The sequence below is a fragment of the Vicugna pacos genome, chromosome 4 (assembly GCF_048564905.1).
Source record: "Vicugna pacos chromosome 4, VicPac4, whole genome shotgun sequence".
In the NCBI taxonomy this organism is placed as follows: Eukaryota; Metazoa; Chordata; class Mammalia; order Artiodactyla; family Camelidae; genus Vicugna; species Vicugna pacos.
Genome location: NC_132990.1, coordinates 26,299,615 through 26,319,540, shown reverse-complemented (window position 1 = coordinate 26,319,540; position 19,926 = coordinate 26,299,615). Strand labels below are relative to the sequence as shown.

General features: G+C 41.7%; 1 protein-coding gene across 4 annotated transcripts in view; it reads right to left on the bottom strand.

Moving 5' to 3' along the window:
* MPDZ (multiple PDZ domain crumbs cell polarity complex component) overlaps positions 1 to 19,926 on the bottom strand; it is a 149,373-nt gene that overhangs the window by 2,728 nt on the left and 126,719 nt on the right. For all 4 annotated transcript variants that reach the window (XM_072959426.1, XM_072959427.1, XM_072959425.1 and 1 more), the window contains 14 exons: positions 14,524 to 14,616; positions 14,363 to 14,437; positions 13,035 to 13,209; positions 11,676 to 11,821; positions 10,877 to 10,960; positions 10,510 to 10,703; positions 8,966 to 9,113; positions 6,354 to 6,440; positions 5,371 to 5,461; positions 4,440 to 4,483; positions 3,519 to 3,641; positions 2,152 to 2,256; positions 1,472 to 1,584; positions 548 to 671 (listed from right to left, as the gene is read on the bottom strand). In XM_072959426.1, coding sequence (XP_072815527.1) covers positions 548 to 671; positions 1,472 to 1,584; positions 2,152 to 2,256; positions 3,519 to 3,641; positions 4,440 to 4,483; positions 5,371 to 5,461; positions 6,354 to 6,440; positions 8,966 to 9,113; positions 10,510 to 10,703; positions 10,877 to 10,960; positions 11,676 to 11,821; positions 13,035 to 13,209; positions 14,363 to 14,437; positions 14,524 to 14,616 — 1,602 coding nt within the window. The remainder of the gene's footprint in view (positions 1 to 547; positions 672 to 1,471; positions 1,585 to 2,151; positions 2,257 to 3,518; positions 3,642 to 4,439; positions 4,484 to 5,370; positions 5,462 to 6,353; positions 6,441 to 8,965; positions 9,114 to 10,509; positions 10,704 to 10,876; positions 10,961 to 11,675; positions 11,822 to 13,034; positions 13,210 to 14,362; positions 14,438 to 14,523; positions 14,617 to 19,926) is intronic.

Genomic DNA, 19,926 nt, shown 5'->3' with positions numbered 1-19,926 from the left:
GACAGAGTTGCTGGACAGTCTTAAATTTTTTTAGTGGTTGTTATTCTATTCCATTCAATGAAATGAAACTTGCAGAATAAATGCCCTATTAGTTATTCTGCGTATGTGTTTTATGTACTTTTCTGTGCCTATTTTACATTTCACAACAAAAAATGCAGAGAAAAAGAAATGCCAGGGCTCTACAGCATACACACATTTAACGTGTCCTATTTTCAAAAGACATTCAATCATATGCGACTTGTTTCCACAGGGAAATAAAAAAATCAGGGCTTACTGTCTAACTGAAATTCATTAATAGTTTTATATATATTGTCAAGAGTGCCCATGAAATTTCAGTTTGAGCCTATTTCCCTTTAAAGACAACTAAACCTCGTATTGGATAAAAAAAAAAACATTGAATGACCTGTTCCTGTAGGGAGTTCCCAAAGAAAATGATCAACCGTTAACCATTTGGCGTTACCTCGGGCCATAAAATAATAAGCCAGCTGCTGACCACCATTAATTAATGTTTAGGGGGAAAGAGGGTGGTTAAAATTTGCAAGCTTACCTTTGCAAACACTGTTTTAACGTAAATGGGTAAGTCTCCGTGAGGGCTGCCGTATCCTCCGACTATACTGAAGCCTAAGCCATCTGGTCCTCGGTCTAGCGTGATAGACTTACACTGAGGAGGTCTACAGCAAAGAGAAGGAAAAAGCGGTTTTTACATTTATATATATATATGGTATCTATATATGTATCTCCAGAATCTGTACGTCATGTATTATCTGACATCCACCTAGAACTGGTATAATTTTCTGTGTTACAGAAAGCGAGTGTATCACGGGTATTTGGGGATGTTTAAATTGTCAGTGCGTGCTGTGCTAAGTATTTTATATTTACATAATCTAATGAAATCCTACTTAACACCCTAATTCTATTACTCACTTATAGTACCCTTAACCTAACATACTCATGGCGTGTTCTCATTGCATAGATTAGCTGGGTGTTTTTCCAGTTTATCTAAAGTGAGAGGCTACAGGTGGAGTAAGTCATAAATGTCAGCACTCCCAAGCTCAGAGACAAAATCAAGGATAAGCAATATAAAAGCTGCATCAAATTACTTGAAAAATTCTAATAAGCTCCTCTCTTCTCTCTCTGTCATCTGACTCTTTTGTGCTCAAGTTCTGGGTAACTGTGAAGTTTTTAAATCAGAAGGATGATTTAATAAATGAGTAGGCAATGCTGGAATTTTTTTAAATGATAGATTGATCCCCAGAAACTCAAAAAGCTCAGAGCTGAAAATGCAGGAATAGTGGCATGCACGCATGCACGTCCGTCTAGCTAGCTGCATACCTAGCTTTGATAAACTAAACCCATGCCATAATTATTGAAGAGAAAGAAACACTTGGTTTTCCTATTTTGTACCTCACTTCCTATTATTTCTGTCTTATGTGAGTGGTAGGGACATACAAACCATTATATATGAGCTCACCCTAAATCATCCTGAAATATACCACTTGACGTCAGCCCCGTGAAAGAAAGACTAGAACTGGCAGGCTCCTGCTGATGACCTGTGACCACACTCACGTCTCCTCCAGCAACCACCTGCACACCCGAGAAATATACAAAGAAAAACACGTGTTCATGTGGCTGGGAAGATATCAGTAATTTTCTTTCAAAAAGAGCATTTGGACTAAAATGTGTATTTTATTGTTCACAGCATCATTACTACTAACATAATATATGCAACCAAAGAGGAGGGAATTTCACAAGGTCCAGAGGCCTCTCTTCAACTGACAGTAAGAATATTCTCCTAATTCAATTTCTACCAAGTTCTCTAATGCTTTTCAAACTTGGTCTCCAATGCAGTTGTTTTTAAAACATCTTCAGAATTCAAGAATATGCTTAAAATTTCAGCAATTAATCACTTCCTGCTAAGACCACAAATTCTTTCCCTTAGATATGAAGTATGAAATAATAGATGCATCAGGATAAAACGTGACAGCACGTGTTTGCTACGCACTTTCCTGGAACTCTCAATGTAATCGTTTGTTTCAGGGAAGCAGTAAATGAAACAATAGCAGGAGATTTAATCATTTTCACAGCTTTAACATGGAAGCGCATGTGTTGTCAAGCTACTCATATTCTGAACAGCTGGGACAAAAGTCTTACCTGCATTTCAATGGAGCCAGAGGCATTTTTCAGCAAGTTAACTGCTTGGGTGTGAGTCATCCCATCGGTGGACGTGCCACAGATAGTGACAATCCTATCCCCTACCTGCAAGAGAGAGAAACAGCCATCTGCTCCAACAGCCACAGACGGTGGCACAATTTCCTTCCCCACTTTCCAAGTCACATATACACGGCTAATCAGCAACCAAAACAGAGCCCAAGGAAACCTCGCATTCCAAGCAGCAGCAACCACAGAGAGACACCGCGTACAACAGCTTAGTTGTATCATCTCTGGGGCAAGGGGCAGGGAACCACTCTTCCCCCTTCTCTTCATTTCTCCTGGGTAAGACAGTACTTCCTATTAAAAGAGTAATGTATCTATTACCATTCGGAAACCAGACTTTCTCTAGACAACATTATTATACACATTAGCTATGACTCTAAGTCAAGGGTTTGCAGATTATGACTCGCACGTCAAGAAGGGCCCACTGCTTATTCTGGTTAATAAAATTTGGTTGAAGACAATACGACTCTTGGGCTACTTTCACAGGGCAGAGTTGAGTAGCTGCAGCAAAGACACGTATGTCCCACAAAGCCTCAAGCATTCATCTGCTCCTTCACAGAACAGTTTTCTGATCCCTGTGCTGTGTGTCCAATCAGTTTTTAAGTGTCAGTCCTAAACTTACAAATCAAAAGGAGACTGAATCATTACTGATTCAGACAATAGTTAAATAGCAGTTATGATACGAGACAATTTTTAAGGCACGAGGCCGTACGGATTTTACTTTATAGAGATTGAGTTCCCTTAATGGAATATTCACATAATTTCAGAACTGGGCAGTTAGCATAAATTCTATCATAGAGTTCCACATATGCATAATCCCCTTAATACTGAAGCCAAGTCTTGTATAATTTCACAATATAAATCATATTTACATTAAACTTCTGCAAACTTGGTCACCAAATGCAACATAAATGATAATTACCAATTTAAGAAAGTTAAATTAGCATTTAAACCAATAAAACGTGCAAAGGAAAAAAATTCACTTCAGCCTGGCAATACTTTCCGAAATGACTTTGTTTCCTTTGAACTTCTTCCACAAGGTTTCAAACAAGTGAAATATGTTAAGCAGCAGCCGTAAATCTCCCCATTCCAACTAGCTGCAAATCTGCACACCAACAGCTAATTCTCCTCCTTTTCATCTTCCTCATCTTTTACTCAAAGCAAGCCCTGCTGTGGCTGCATTAGCCGATTTAAAAGTTGATACAGATAATTCAAACTGCCTACAACGGGTGGCCGGATTCAAAGAGTCTGTAAAACCTTTCCACAGATTTGCTAGGGCTACCAGGGCGATGAGTGAAACTTACTCTGAGTTTCTGGGTCTGAGCTGCAACTCCATTCGGATGCATCATTGCAATAAATATAGGAACATCGCCCAGCGGGCTGCCCACTCCTCCAGCAATGCTGATTCCCAGCGAGTCAGAAGGCCCCTGCCGTCGAACAGACGGGACATTTTGGTCAAAGGGATATTTTTAATTGGCTTTGGTTTCTTTGGCACAGTATTCTACAGGTAACTCTGATCTTCTAGATGTGAGGATGGAGAACGAGGCCCAGGAAAACCACATTACTTTATCTGATACAGGTCCTTAATGTGATTTAGAAACATAAGCATGTGTTCAGGAAGTTAAAAAAAAAAAAAGTCAAAACAGGCTAAATGAAAATCAGGATATAGGGACTGAGGGAAAGCAAGTACAAACTGATGAAGTGAGAAGGAACCAGAGAGACCCATGTCCAAAGGCAGAAACCCTCACTCAGGAGCGCTGGGACTTGGGACAGGTCCACTGCTCTCAGTGAATCCCTAGATCTTCACAGGCAAAATGGAGATCGCAGCGCCTCTCACAGAGAAAGGGCTGCAGTGACAGGTAAAATGACAGCGGTATGAAGGGTCTACGAGAGCTTTCAGCCCGTAAATCCGCTCAGATTTTCTCTCCTGTGCACGGCTGTTTCAGGAGAATAGGAAATTTCTGTTGAAGACAAAGGCTTACGTATCAGTGTGATAAGTGTTGCTTTGTCTGGGGCTGGGTTAATAGTTCTGGCAATAAAGGATATACCAACAGTGATTTTTCAAATAAGGGACTATGACCAGGAAAGTCAGCAAAGACTGTGCTGTGCTATTTCCCTGAATATATTATGTATTTTATCAGACGCTACTATAACATAGGAAGGCAGCTTAACAGGAAAACACACAAGCAGACAGAGTTTATGTCGTTTTCTCTCTCCTAAGTTACCTTTTTAATTTCAACTGTTCTCAATCCCTGTATTTCTGATGCCACTGTAAAGGGAAAAAAAATAAAATATGGTTGGTAAAACATTTTAATGTTAGTTTACGCTTTAGTTGATGTCCAGAGCTATATGAGACTGAATGAGATACTCTAACTTTATTGAAAGAGGTGCTCAAATGTACTAGCACACATGATTAAATCTGTCCTTCACTGCGACTCCCAGCTGGGAGAGTGCACACACACCATGCCATTTCTTCCTTCTTATTTCGAGCACCGCTTATACAACTGCATAATCCACTTTGAATGAATCAAGGACAGGATGTGCTTTAGATAGAAAGATGCATGTGCGCAGCTGAGAGAAATAAAGTCATGGAAGCATTAAAAAGAATCCATGGACTTAAGTGCCTAAATTTCTAGAATATTAGTCACATTGCAAACAGAGACTGCCATATGGTTGGTTTCTTCAATCTGAACAACTTTCAACCAGTGCTCCAAGCCAAAAACCCCTCTGCATCATGATTTCATGTAAGGAAAACACAGGAGGATCAGATTAATTTTCTCAATCAGACTTTTTGCAATCTTCATGGAAAAAGAAGGCTTCACGTAATGTCATCTGATTTATCGGTGTTACATTAAACAGAAAAAGGGAGTAAAAATCAAATACACCAATCTGCTTCGTAAGAAAAAAATTACAGAATCCTGCTTCTAATGTTCAGTGTGTCTCATAGGGAAAATATCACATGGGAAATGCAGCCCTAGATCCTCCTCCATGCTGTTCTGAGTCTCTGCTGGCCCTCATTTTTGCACCTCTCTTAGGGTGTGGGATGATCTAGAGGAAAGAGCACTTCAGAGGTAAATTAAAACAGGGAAAAAAAATCAGTGTTGATGGCCAAAATTCAAACCAATAAATCATGCTTAAAACTTCAAACCATCTTACATGCATTCTTCTTTGAGTGACTTTCCAGTGACTCAGATGTACTGGATCCCGAGAGTGGAAAAGTGAATGACGAAAGGCTGCCTTCGCTCATCTGCAAACACAAAACAGCTGTTTTAGAAAGTTTGGGAAGTATTGGTACTCCCTAAAACCTACTTATTTCAGAATTCTTTTAATGTACCTAGAAATACCTGTTAAGCAACAGTGGTGTCTGATAATTTGAAAGGCAATATAAACAGTTTCTACTGAGTTTTTTTTTTTCCTTTTCTCCTTGAAGGAAAAATTTGCACAGTGACATGAATAAACTGAAGCTAAAAGAATGGATGCAATTGATTCCAACCTAGCTAAAATTTTAGTGGATTTTCCTAATCTCATTCAAGCTAATCTTCTCTAAACTGAACCTCATGCTGTACGTAGATGGGGACTTAACTGTAGAACTAAGGCCAGTCAACAGGAAACTAATGGTAGTCATTCAGGTGGGACTAAGGGGTCGTTAAGGACAGGCAGACAGAAATGGGCTTCTGTCAGCAGAAGACAAGGCTGAGGACAGGGGCTTGCCAACAGACTCCAATTACCTCACTCCATGTTTTCACACGTGGCGGTGAGCTTCTCCAGTTCCCCTACATGGGATTTTTCTAGTTGAATACCGATTGATAAATGTTTGTTACAAAGTACTTTAAAAATATACTGTTTTGGTAGGCTTTACATATAGTAATGGGTTCACTATTGAGATTATGGAATAAGAATTATGCCAGAAAAGGAAAGTGTCTGGAATTAAATTCCTCTGAATGACTCCCAAACTACTCAAGAGTCACACCACGCTCACACGCCCACCCCCAACCCTCACCCGGCACCTTGGCCGCTCTGCCAAGGGTCAGGGAGCCGGGTCTGTGTGCACCACCCTGGGCAGACCCACAGTCAGGCCACCTCTGGGTTCCTTTTGGCACGTGGGCTGCACTGCCCCGATGAACCCCACGGCTACCCACCTGGCTGCTTTGAGAAGGCCTCCTCTCTGAATGGAACGGCCCAGCTTTGACTCTTCCGACTTCCAAGGTCACTGTGCCCAGGGAGCACTGCAGGAGAGGTGGTTTTACGGAAACGTTTAAACGAAATGCTACAGTCAGCTCTAGGAATATATTTTACTCGTCAAGACTGAGTTTTCGAAAGGCATCTTCCCTCTGGACTTTCCATAGGCAAGGCTGCCACCAATCCTTTGTGGAAAGAGGTTCTTCTAAAACATTAAAACTAGTTTAAAAAAAATTACCAAGCAGCAGCACCACTAGCGCCTGTCTCACCACCTCATGATTCACACGGAGCCTGTTTCTGCCAAAGCAAAGAGACACTGAGAATTGAGCAATTAGCTCATAAAGCGCACTAATTTAGACAGGCCAAACAAACTAAATCACTCAGATTGCAACGAACGAAACAAAAACAATAAAACTACCACTACGGCACTGATCCGTCCTGCCCTCCACAGCGGAGGTCCTCAGGTAGACTGGGTACGCGCTCTCTCGCCACGCTGTACCCACATGGAGCGACCGTACGTACTTCGATGAGCCACACGGCTGCACGCACAGACCAAGGATTGAACACGATTTCCCTGTGGCTCTTCACAAACAAATCAGAGGCACACAAGGAACGCTGCACAGTCTCAGACAGGAGGAACACAACGAGGCGTTTGAGGACCCGGGCTCTGGAGTCAAACACACGGGTTTAAGTCCAGACTATGTGACTTGCTAGCAGTGTGACCTTACCAGATGCGTCTACACTGATAAGTCTTCTACTCTGCATTTTACAAATGGAGACTGTTACAGGCCGTTGTGATAAAATAACCCACATGCAATGCTTACGAATGTGCCTAGCACAAAGCAGCAACTGTGTTGCTTCCAGTTTTTCTATTATTACAAAGCATACTGCAATGAACCTTCTGTGCATAAAGTCTTTTTGTGTAATGAGGATTATTTACACAAGATTTTCAAGGGAACACTTACTAAATCAAAACAACAACAGGCAGCAGCGGCTACAAACAGCGAAGTTATACAATTATTTAAGGCTCTCATAAGAGACCGCCAAACAGGGTTTTTCAATGGTGGTTTAACTGGTTCTAAAATTATTTATGTTCTTTTATGGATGTTTCCTTCTTTATCTCTGAGAGGTATCTATCTTACAGGGTTAACTGTTGCATTTATCTCCAAAAGGAAGTTACTTCTCCTTAAGGAATTGTAATCATTTCATTTTTTGAAAATTGCTAACTCTAAGACGAAAGGACAGCTTTTAAGTGTGACTTTACGAATAACTACATTTATATGTATATACCAGGTCTTATGCAAATCACAGAGGTTAATAACAAGATGCTCCCTTGAAAATCGCTCCGTGGAGTTTAGCCACTGAAGAGGCTCCCATGAGCACGCGAGAAATGTGTAATTTTTACTGCTGGGGGGCACTGCCCTGAAGGCTAATGTTACTTAACATGTGCCACATGGCATGGGTACTGATGGTGGCTAGTCTCTCTGTAAAACACTTCTACACTTCGGGTCATAAAAACACATGCCTGGTAAGGGCAAACGAGGAGGCAATAAGCACTGCTCTATTTTCTTGTAGGAAGACACATCCTCTCTAGAAACTGGAATATTCCCTGGAAATATGCCTCAAGCTCCAAGAGTTGCATTTTTAACTGACTATTCTGTATTTTACAATTTATTTTTACAATGAGACTGGCTCTCCTTTCCAATCAGAAGATGATTCTTCATGGAGCATTTACTTGGGAGGGAGGAAGTAGATTTCATAATGCAAAATGTACTTAAGCCTAGCAGTGATACCTTGGGATGGGGGCCTTATAATGGCTGAAAAAAACAACAAGGATAATCGCTGACGGTACTGGGGGTAAATCTGCACTAAATCACCTTCATAAGGATGACCCGTCCAACTATGATTTTAAATGCCAAACTTTAAATAGTTCAGTAGTTTTGAATCAGAGTAAGATGTGAACCAAACATCCTCTTCTCTGGTTCAATAAGGGTAAAATCTTTCTTCCACACTCTTCATCTCTGGGGAAGTCTAAAGATGTCCAATTCAGCACAGCCAGACAGGGGATAAGGAAGGGCTGGGACAGGACAGCCCAGGAAGCATGACTTCCAGAGGTGCCCTTCTTGCCTCGTATGACCTGCCTCTCCGCCGAGTCCCCGTCAAAGAGCACCCGTGCCAGGGATGGTCTTCACTTAAACCAGAGGTCATAAGAATAAATCCAAATATAATTGTGGGGGACTGAGGTTACGTTTTTTTGGTTTCTCCTTTGTGGCCTGAATATGTGTCCTTTTTTCAAGAGATTCATTTTTATGGTAAGAAGATTTACTAAGATCACAGATGTTCAGTTCAAAATTCTAATTACTGCTAAATAAATATATACCAATATAATAAACAGCTAATCATAGATTTGTTACTTAGACAGCAATCGCTGAAACACAGCATCTAATGCATAAATGCATCTTTGAGATAACACACTAAATGCAGAGCAGTCAGGACTTATCTGACGTGGCAGCTCCCTGTTAAACTCTCTTTCCTCTCCTACACCATTACACACGGGGCACTTGACTTTTACCTTGAGCAGCGCCGCGACGGCTTCCTGGGTGGCATGACGGACGTCTTCTCCGTTTACCATCAGTATCTGGTCTCCCTGCATGAGTCTTCCGTCAGCATCTGCAATTCCTCCCTTGACAATGTCAGATACAAATACTCCAGTATCATTTCTGCAAATGGAATTTTGAATTTCAACATTAGTACTTTTTCTCAACTGTAGTGCAATGCTTATTTAACCAAAGGCTAACATTTATCAAGTGAAAATTTTACTTCTATTTTTATGACTTTAAAAGTTTTACTGTTTTCAGCAACAGTGGGGCAACTAGGAGAATAATTTTTTAATATAATCTTATGTCTTTATCATATTTCACAGATTAGACGTATCTTTCATAAGCATACTTATTCAACAGTTACACACTGTGAGCAGAAGTGGCTACTATTATCCTCACTTTATGGGCCACACAGCTACCACGTAGCAAAAATGAGACTTGAGCCAGTCATTGAGAGCTCAATGTCTTGTTCTTCCTACACCATAATAAAGACTTGATATTGATCTGTGCCTACATAAATATGTCGCTATTATCATCAATGTCATTAACATTGCTGACAATAAATAACAAATATGTATCTTAAGCCGAAACTATTTGTTATTCAAAATTTAAATGTCATTGCTGTGAAGCCTCTTATTTTAAATCGTTACAGATCTAACTTTCATACAATAATAGGTTTACACAAAATGAGTAAGTAGTAATCTCACTCCAATCTTCCTTCGATGGAACTATAAATAACCCAACAACTTCTTGTTGAGATTGAAAGATAACTGTAAACAGAAACATTCAGTGAAAGTTGAACATCTTGCTGTGGTCACAACCTCAAACGAGTCTTTCCACCATCTCACACTCTGCTTTCTCATCTTTAGAATAGAGGTGTTGGAACTTACTGGAGCATATATTTCTAACATTACCTATATACACACACTGAAGTAACTTAGATACTTAACTTATGTACATTCATCTATCTACCACCCTGGCCTCTTAATGTACACTTTCTGTTCCCTGTGACGGTGTGCTCTTGTTCACGCTGATCCTCCTCTCGAGAATGCCCTCCACCCCATAGTGGGACCAACTCTCATACGTCACTTTTAGCTTCGTCTTGCACACCTCTTTTGAAGGACACTTTCCTAACCTGCTTCCCTTAATGCAGTCACGTGGTCCCTTTCTCGCAGGTTCCCCCCAATGAGTTTCTCATTTACCAAACTGAGTTTTTTGAGGTCAGGATCCATGTCTTATTCAGCTCTATTCCCCAGAAGCTCATGTATTTCCTGGCACACAGCAGGTACTCATTGTATCAAATTGCTATTTGTCTGGAACCTTCACTATCCCTCAAAACACTGACGGAAAAAGTGCACAACCACTGTCTTCTGATGTTCTACCACTGCGCGGGCCGACAACAGCTACCTACAGAACAGGAGCGGCTGAGAAGGCTTCTGCGATTGCTAGGACTATTAAAGGAATTTAAATTCAGTCATTTCCAAGAGGTCGCCGCCTGTGCCCTGTTCAGTCATACCTTTTACCAACAATGCTCAAGCCCAGGCCCTTCCCCGGCTTCTTCTGCAGCTCGACAGTGAGGGTGTCATACACGTCCTCCTCTTTGTATGGGGCCTCATCTCGGTAGAGCGTCAGGCGCACCCTCTGTGGTGTCTGTCTCAGGACATTGATGGCTTCATCATGCGTGGCCTTTCTCAGGTCAATTCCATTCACCTGCACAGAACCAGACAGTGAGGGACCAGGTGAGCTGAGTAAAGTGAAGGGAGAAGGGGGGAGGAGGGAGAGAGGGGGAGGGAGAGAGAGGGAGGGAGGAGGGAGGGAGGGAAAAGGACACACACACACACACACACACCACCCTCCCAGGCCAAACGCACAGCATGCTGTACCTCTAAAATCTGATCACCAGCCCAGAGTCTTCCATCTTTACATGCTGCTCCCTCTTCGTAAACTTCATGGATAATGATGGCTCCCTAAGGGCTCAAACGAAACACACCAATGCTTGATCCCATTCTCTCCACGAACGGTGAACAGAAAGTCAAAACACACCGCACTTTTATAGGCAGTGCTAAGAGTTACACACGCACTGCATCCGTACGTGAGTCACGTATCCCAAGTCAAAGAGAAGTGTAACAAGACACCTTTTCCTAAAAGACTCAAAGAAGCTGATACCTCGTTCTTATGACAGGTAAGTCTAAAGAAAGAAATTATAAAATATATAAATCACCCACACACACATATGTAAGAGACAAACGTCAACTCATCACCTTTCCTATCCGCAAATGGAATGATTAGACTTTAAAAGCATTTTTGACATTGTGTAAAATTTTGTCTACAAATTATCCAATTTTTCAGATTCCTTTCAGGGTGGGTCTAACCCATGGGTATCCAGTCAGTAGGAAGGAAATTAAAAGATGGAAAGACCTGGTAAACTAATGAAATATTCTGAACCTAAAGGTCACAATCACATGAATAAATGAATATTAAATTAATATTAGCTTACTCAAAATAAAAATCCCAGTACCCAGCTGAGTTATCTGCCCTACAAATTAAAATAAGAATGAGCAATACATTTTTCTAAGCCTTTGTACTTCATTTCATAAAAGGGACAGAAGCCTCCCTAATAATGCTCTCTCAGGGCTCACGAAGGGGGCTCTCTGTGTGAAGCACCTCCGGCTGTGTCCTCACCAGCAGTGTGTCGGACCCCCCCACGATGCTCAGGCCCAGCCCTGTTCGGCCTTTGGAAATCTCGATTGTTGTTTCACAGCCTGGGATAATGGGGCAGGTGGCGGGATCGGAAGCGAAGATCGCTGGTGTGGACGACCTGCTTGTACCTAAAAGTAAGTTGAAAATGAAGTGAAATACAAATAAAAATTGATTTGAAGGCATATATATTACACTCACCATAGATGGGGTAGAGAATGGGATAGAAAGATGGGCCCATCTGGGGACAAAGAAGACTGCAGTTCGGCCCCAGTCTTTCAGTTGTGTTTAAAACTATCAAGTGGGTAATTAAATCACCATTGCTAATTTAAGGTCATGGACACAAAACTCCCTGTTAAATTATTTTCTGCACTATTTTGTACTTTTTTAAATTAAGGAGATAATATGTAAAAGGAATGAGAGCAGAGAGTTGAAATGAACCTCTAGTTTCACTTTGGTATTTTGCATGTCGTTGGAACCAAACAAACTTATGAAATGACGATTTGTAAAACTCAGAACAGTGAGATGCGCTGGGAACCTCACATTCAGGAAAGACCATAAAACACAAAGGACATCAGCAACTCGGATTATGGCGCCCGCCTTTCAGGGCTTCTTCTGGTTGATCTGGCTTTCCTTTTCACCCCGTCCTAAAATTTCTCTTCTTGTGTAATCAAATCTGAGCATACGTGCACCTGGATTTAACACCTGAGCTTCTAAGACATCAAGCGAGACCCACCTGCAGTGTCTCTCCTTGTGTCTTGCTCAATGTTTTATAAAATTGGATACGAAAACCTGGTGCATCTACGCTCAGAATTAAATGAATAAGATTAGATTATAAGAAAATAAGGAGGCTGTACTTTCACACCTTGTTTTGTGACAGTCTTCATATCACACGTTCTCTGATAGACCAAAGTGCACACAGCAAATAGCGTATTTTGGGAAAGCTGGGATACTTGATAGATTAGGTTTAGGGAAGATGCTCTCTTTTTAGGAATTAGAGGCACACTATTTTCTTGCTCCTGAAATGGTAAGAGCAGGTGTAAGATATTTTCTTTCATGTTATGCTTCCATTTACCAATTTATAGTTTTTATAGACAATGTTATTTAGGGACCAAGTTAAAATTGAAAAACGAGAAAATTTCCATAAGTGGTTTTAACCTCCCTAACTGTCCAGTATTCTTTCTTCAGGAGACCCTCTCTTTATACCATCCTTTCACCAAAGGATTCCCTGACTATGGCCTTTCAAACAGTGGGCTATCTACAGGCAGGTGGCCCCGAAGTAGGGACCCGCTACTGCGTGTGAATGTGCCATACATGCAGGACCAGCGAGCGACCAGCCCTTACTTCGGACGGTCTCCGGCTCTGGGGAGACGGATGGTGCGACCATTGGAGACTGGGAGCTGTTCTTTTTCTCTCCGTTGGCTGTAGCAGCTACTGGAGCAATGGCCTGGGAGTCTGGATTCTCAGCACGAATAGAAAGTTTCACTGTCGTCTTCGCTGTTTTCAAAAGGCTAATAAACTGGCAGAAGGTTGGTGCAGAGGGTAAATAAAATTTAAAGGCAAATTAGTAGACTTGTACAAATAGCCACAATCATAGCTGGAATCTGTAACTATCTGTGGCTGAGAGAAGAGTCAGAGGTACATTCTTTCCTTGTCAGGATCTGCGATTAAGAGGTCAAGAAAGAATGGTGGCCGTTTCTTCCTAGTTTCTCCAATTCCCTAATATTAAGGCCACAGTTAATTTCTACTGTAAGTCTAGTTCAGACCACATTCTTCCTTACATAAGTAAAAGGCTTTCAACATTTTATATTTCTAATTAATACCATCCACTTTTTTCCTAGATCCCCACAACCTTAGAAGAAATATGGGGTGATTCACCCACTTCTGATTCCAGAGAGAACATGACGTGGCTTATAGAAACATCTTTAAAAAATGGAAACACTTATATTACAAGCAAGATAAGAAAACTATGTAACAGAAGAATCAAACCAAAAGGAAAGCTAAAACATGCACGTGTGGGGTAAAGGATCAAACCCACACAATGACTAAAGCCAAATTTAATAAATGGTTTAAGCGTCTTGCTGGCCAGTGTAGAAGTGGAAATGCTGGCACACCAAACCTCAAGAGGAAAACAGCCTTTTCCCTAGCCCTTACAAAGGGATTCAAGTGAGACTCCTAGTCAGTGCAGTATTAAGATCGCTTTTGAGGAGGGAGAAACTCAGGCACAAGTAACTGTTTAACTCCAGTAAGAGTTTACATTTAATGGCTGACTCTCAAAATCTGTTTATAAAGATATATATGTATATGGGATATTTATGGGAGCAAACATTTATTAAAAAAAATTCCTTTAGTTTTGATACTAAGTTGACCTTTGTTTAGAAGCTCCAAGTTTTCCTAAGGGAAAATTGCAATGATATTTATCAAAAATGCCCACTGAATGCTGAATTTATCAGGTAAGAAAATAACTTAACATCACCTTATTGGAAAACAGAAAAAAGAAATTAAACAACTTCCACATAATCTCCTCTCTTCCTTACAGATATCTAATACAGCTACACAGCTTTGATTCCCTATAGTGATCAGACACACACACACATACACATATACATGCACAATTTAGCCATGACCAAGGATGGGTTCACAGTACCATCTGCTTTCTTGTGGGAAAGTACCTTTTCAACAGGATAGCCAACAACAACTTCATCGTCGACAGCCAAGATCTGATCTCCAACTTTGAGCCGTCCATCCTGGGTGGAAACATGGAAGAGTTAAAGTGATTTAACAGAAATATTTCCCTCCCCCGACTTCCTGACAGTGAGCGGGGGAGCCTCACCTTGGCTGCTGCCCCGTGCTCTGTGAGGCTCTTTATGACGACCCCGCTGAGTGTGTCTTCTTCACTGATGGCGATGCCCAGACCCCCCTGGTCCTAGACAGGCAAACAGAGGGGCACTCAGAAAACACCAAACAGACTAAATTTATCCAATTGTAAAGGCGTGTGGCCGAGACTTCTGAACATCACCTTCTTACCTAAGGGCTAGAAAAGTAACTAAAACTATTCTAAAATCCACTATTAAAAATCTCTTTCCTTAAGCAAACTTTCCAAATTTTAAATGGGATTAAATTCTCCTCCATCAAATATTAAATGTTCTCATTCCTCCCATATGTCTACTACCTCCAGTATCTTCAGCATATCTATCCAGTAGCATATCTCTAGTTTAACAAAATATCCAGTGAACAAAAATGCATCCAGCAATTCAGTGAATACACAACATCTGAGAATTTAGTTGTGTGTAACTGACTAATCAAAACCAATCAAAGGGCTCCAAAGCGCTCCTGCTTCCTCTTTCTGGCTTGCAGCTTAGAGACAATCACCAGCCCGGGCCCCTGCATGCCTTTCTCTTGCCCCTCCTCCTCCAAGGACTGCCTTGATGGCTCACGCTCTGTCCCTTCTGGGGCTAAACATTAGGACTGGTTTCTCCAAAGATTCATGTTTTGATTTGGTACAGAGAGAAAATGCTCTCAACTCTGAGACCAAAGACCTGCATGGAAAAGCTGCTAAGGCCAGTGAGCTACACCTACTTTGTCTATATTATCCACACTTTCTTTCATCAAAAACAAATATTCCGTATATCAGCTTTTACCTTTCCTTAATGTTTATGTAAGTAAAATTACCATAGTGTTTTAAACATTTTCATTTTGGTTAGAGCTAGCAACCTTTTTCATTATCGTTTCCATCCAGGGAGACAGAAAGCAAGAAAGAAAAGGGAACTTCGTCATGGTTTCTGTGAAATGTACATACATGAGAGCCAAGCTTGCCACTGGACATTTAGGATCATGACATCAAGGTAAAGCTGCACTGCGGCTTTGCTGAGAAAGGTGACCAATGCCTGACGACTTTCTCACTGTCACTGTGTGTCCTCTCTACCCCTGCTCTTTCCAGGCAATCAGTCATGTGCATAAGACAGAAAAAGCCAGGTGCATGTAGGGTAAGCAGAGCTCAGCTGTAACTTCCTTCCTGCCTAGCTGTATAAATTTGGATATGCTACCAAACATCTCAACCTCAATTTTCCTGTCTTGGAAAAAAAAAAAAAGAAATAATACAACTTGCCAACCATGAGTTTGCCATGAGGATCAAGTGTAGTAAGAAAAGGCTGAAAAGTCTAATGCAGTAGACCAAAGTGTTGTTATCACACATGCATTCCCTGCACTTATAACTCAACAGGATATAATCAATTTTACTTCAGATAAAGACTCAAAACCTGCCAGGATTTCAAACCCCAAACCTTGATCTACTGGTCAAAGAGTCAGGCATAACAAATAGGAAGGTCAATGTGCTAACAAACTGACAAATGCCAATGCCAATAATCCAGTTACCCTCTATTTGGAATACCCACACCAATGCTTTCCCAGTACCACAGAGAAGTATTTGTTTAATAAGTAACACTCCACATCTGCCATGATCGTGTGGATCGTGTGTACTCCATTCTGAGATGTGATTCTATTATCATCTAGTCACACAACGGTAGTGAGAAAAGCGCTTTACTGAGTGCAGGGGGCACCTGCTGGTTGTTCACCTAACATCCATTTTCATCTCACTCCTTTACACAAACTCTCAGATTTTCATTAGACTGTCCAGTCTCCCCGCCCCGTGCTGCCTCAAAGAGCTCTCTCTTTTGCTCTCGTTCCCACTCTGTGCCTCCACTTTGGGTGGTGATTTTAAAATGTGTTCATAAACTCTGTAATATCCCTTCCTTCAAGAAGGGGATCCTGAGTGTGGCCTGGACCTGGTGATATGATTAATAACAAACAAATGGTGACATGCAATTTCACAAGCAGGTCCGAAGAAGGCACTGGGGCTTCCTCCTTGCTCTTTCTCTTGATCACTCACTCTGAGGGAAGTCAGCTACCATGTCATGAGGATATACACGCAGCCCAGTGAAGAGGCAATAAACCCTCCTGCCAACAGCCATCTGGGTAAAGCATCTTGGACGTGCATCCTCCAGCCCCGGTCAAGCCTTTAGATGACCGCAGCCCTCACAGGCAGTTTGCTGGCAACTGCACAAGGGTCTGAGCTAGACCACCCAGCTAAACGGCTCCCAAATTCCTGACCCAAGGAAACTGTGAGATAATAAATGTCTATTACGTTGCTAAGTTTTGTGGTAATTTGTAATGTTGCAATGAATGAGTAGTTTCAACAATGGGGTCTGAATGACTCAAATCCGGTACAACTCTACCCCTGTGGCCACAGTCCCTAGCTCAGGAGTAGGCACATGATCTGCACTGGTTCATTCAGGAAGAATCTCAGGACTTCTGTTTGGGGTTTTCAGACAGCTGACTCCCAACGGCATGTGAAGGAAGTGGTGTGTGACCCCAGCTGTGGTCAGCGGTCATTCCCGAACTATGAGGAATAGGAGTGGTGGGGAAAAGCTGACACGGTGGATGGACGTGCAGGGAGAAAGGACTGGCTTTCATGGCGCTGTTGAGGACGAACTGTCCTCGAAGACTGGGGACCAGTTCCCTGAGCCTGCAAGTCCCCTTCTTTCATCAAGCCTGACAAAGTAAGATGTTTGTTATTTGCAACAGGTCCTAAAAGGAACCATAAGCTACACACACATCTGCATGTATAATATGTCCCCACCCCACTTAGAATAGTACAAAAATAGGTGTATACACACTTACAGACAATTCATTAACAGCAGAAAAGCAGGATGACATGTAAGTGAGGGGAGCAGGGTGTGAACGGCGACTTCTTACCCAACTGCTCAACTTTCCTCCTCACGTCTGCCACAGCAGACACAGTCCTCAACAGAAGGAGATCTGAGAGACCTGTCCTGAGCTAGTTACTCAGACTTCACCACACGGGGAATGAGAAACAGCTGTGCAGTTAAACAGCTAGAAAGGAGTACACAAGAACTAAAAGCGGGACTAAGCTGAACAAACTACTATTACCATCAGGAAACCTAGCTGGACGCTTCCCTAAAATTCTGAAGAAGGGAAAACTCTCAACTATATCTGAAGCCTGTCGTCATATAAAATTGTATGGATAAGAAACGTATCTCTGACAAGCAGGCAAGACTGTAATCTGCTTTCATGTGTAAGTACTTTTCCTAGGGCAACATGTGCTAAATCTTTAGTCACAATATTTTGTCTGATAAATCGAATTACCATTTAATTCAGCCATTCAGGGTTCAGATTACATACATCAAAAACTTCCTGTTCACACCTCCATTGTCCTTTTAAAAAGAAAAATAGATAATCGACCTGTTAAGACAGTTTCCCAGGAGTCAAAACAGAACTGGAAGTGATGGTTCTCATTGTGAAACAGAATAAAAGTTATTCTCTCCTTCCTGACGTTGACATCTTTTTTCCCTTGTGTACACATGGACGGCATGTAATCATTCATTCATTGTTCCCCCCCCAAACACTTAGTATGAGCCACGGAACACACCACTATAATGAGAGAAAGTATAAGAGGTTCTTCTCTCAACATGTGTGTAATTAAGATGTACAGAAAACACACCCACACGAAAGTGTACTGCAAAGGACGTGCCTCTGGGCCAGGCCGGGTTAAATGAAGACAGTAACAGTGAGCATTATACAGGCCAGGATGATGAAAGAATATTTCAAAATAAAGAGAAGTGAGGTTAACCTAAGTCGTGAGTTACGTGGGACTGAAATAAACTACAAGAAAGCAGGACATCCCAAGTGACATAAACAGGCAAGGGGGGATGGATTCTTAAAGCCATTTCCATGGGCTCTTGATTCAAGTCAGTTTGAGGGAAGCAGTAGCGGATTTTTATAAGGAGCATATCAGGGTTCTGAAGAGGTAAATGGGGCCCAGCCACAAACTGAAACAGGGAATAGAAAACAGGACTTGAAGACAGAAGACCAGATTTTAAGTTCCAACTTCACCTCTGTGAGTTTGGGGAACTGTTAAAAGTGGGGGGAAAATCAGCAATCCCACAGGGTTGCTGAGAAATAGATGAACATAACGTACAGATATGACTTTACCATGAAATTATTTTTTCAAACAATCATAATTTTAAAAAATAGCGGATAGTATAAATGACAACAGATTTCAGATGAGGATGAACATTGTTATAAGGCTGGTTAATTCTTCCTTCCTTGCTTTCTTGTGTTTTGTTCCCAAAGTCGACTATTAATGGGGTTCAAAGTGTACAGGCCTGTAGTATGATTTGTCACTTAGCAAGTCATTTTAGCAACGGCTTCCTCAAAGGATGTTTTCAGGGACAAATGCTGAGAAGCATTCAAACCTCATGGTTAAGAGTAGTGATGAAGATAACCACCTGCACAGTGCCAAATGCTTTATGTTAACTATCTCATTGAATCTTTACAAAAATATCTCTAATATAAAGGCATTATTATTCACCTCATCTTACCGATGAGGAAACTGAGGCCCAGAAGTTAACTGGCTCCAAAACCCCACACTTAAAAAGTCATGGCTGATTGCTGCTTCTGTCGGTTGGTTTGAAAAGGTTCTTGACTACTTCCCCTAGTCATTTTGGCTTTCATCAGTAAACACACTTCAGTTACCCAACCTTCAGACTGCAATCTATGTATAGATTTCTAAGGGCAATGAAATCTGAAGTTCTTGGATTCCCCTATAGCCACTGACTCAGAAACGGAAGTGCACATAATAGACACCTGCTGAAAAAACCAGGGGGAGGTTAAAGGCAGAGACCAGCTTTTATACTGTAGGAGGAAGGAACCTTGCTCATGAGCTCAAACAATCCCAGCAACAGCCCCTGACCCAGGCAGCCCCTGCTACAGAGGAGCAAGCGGGGACCAGAGGGATTAAGTGACCAAAGGATTTACTGGAGAGCCCTCATGGTGGGAGAAGGGCTTCCACAGATAAAGCAGGCTTCTGTCCACCCACAGCTAACTGCCAGGCCAAGGACCCTGAGTTCATCTGTTTGAAAATGGAAGTCCTGGGAAGACTGTGAGTAACGATTAGGATGAGGTAAACATCTCCGGAAGAAGTAAATCAGGCAGCCTAATGCAAAGAGAGAACCTCAAGAAAAAAATCAGTGTCCACAGCAGTCAGACATCTCTCTGCCCGCTTCTTCTCTCCTGTTCATTATGACAGTAATGAAAACAACAGGCAACACATAACATGTGTGTGCCTGGTACTGGGCTCCACACACACGTATACTCAATTCTCATAATACATATGTGACTCTCACTCCAACCCTATAGGTAAGTGCTATTATTACTT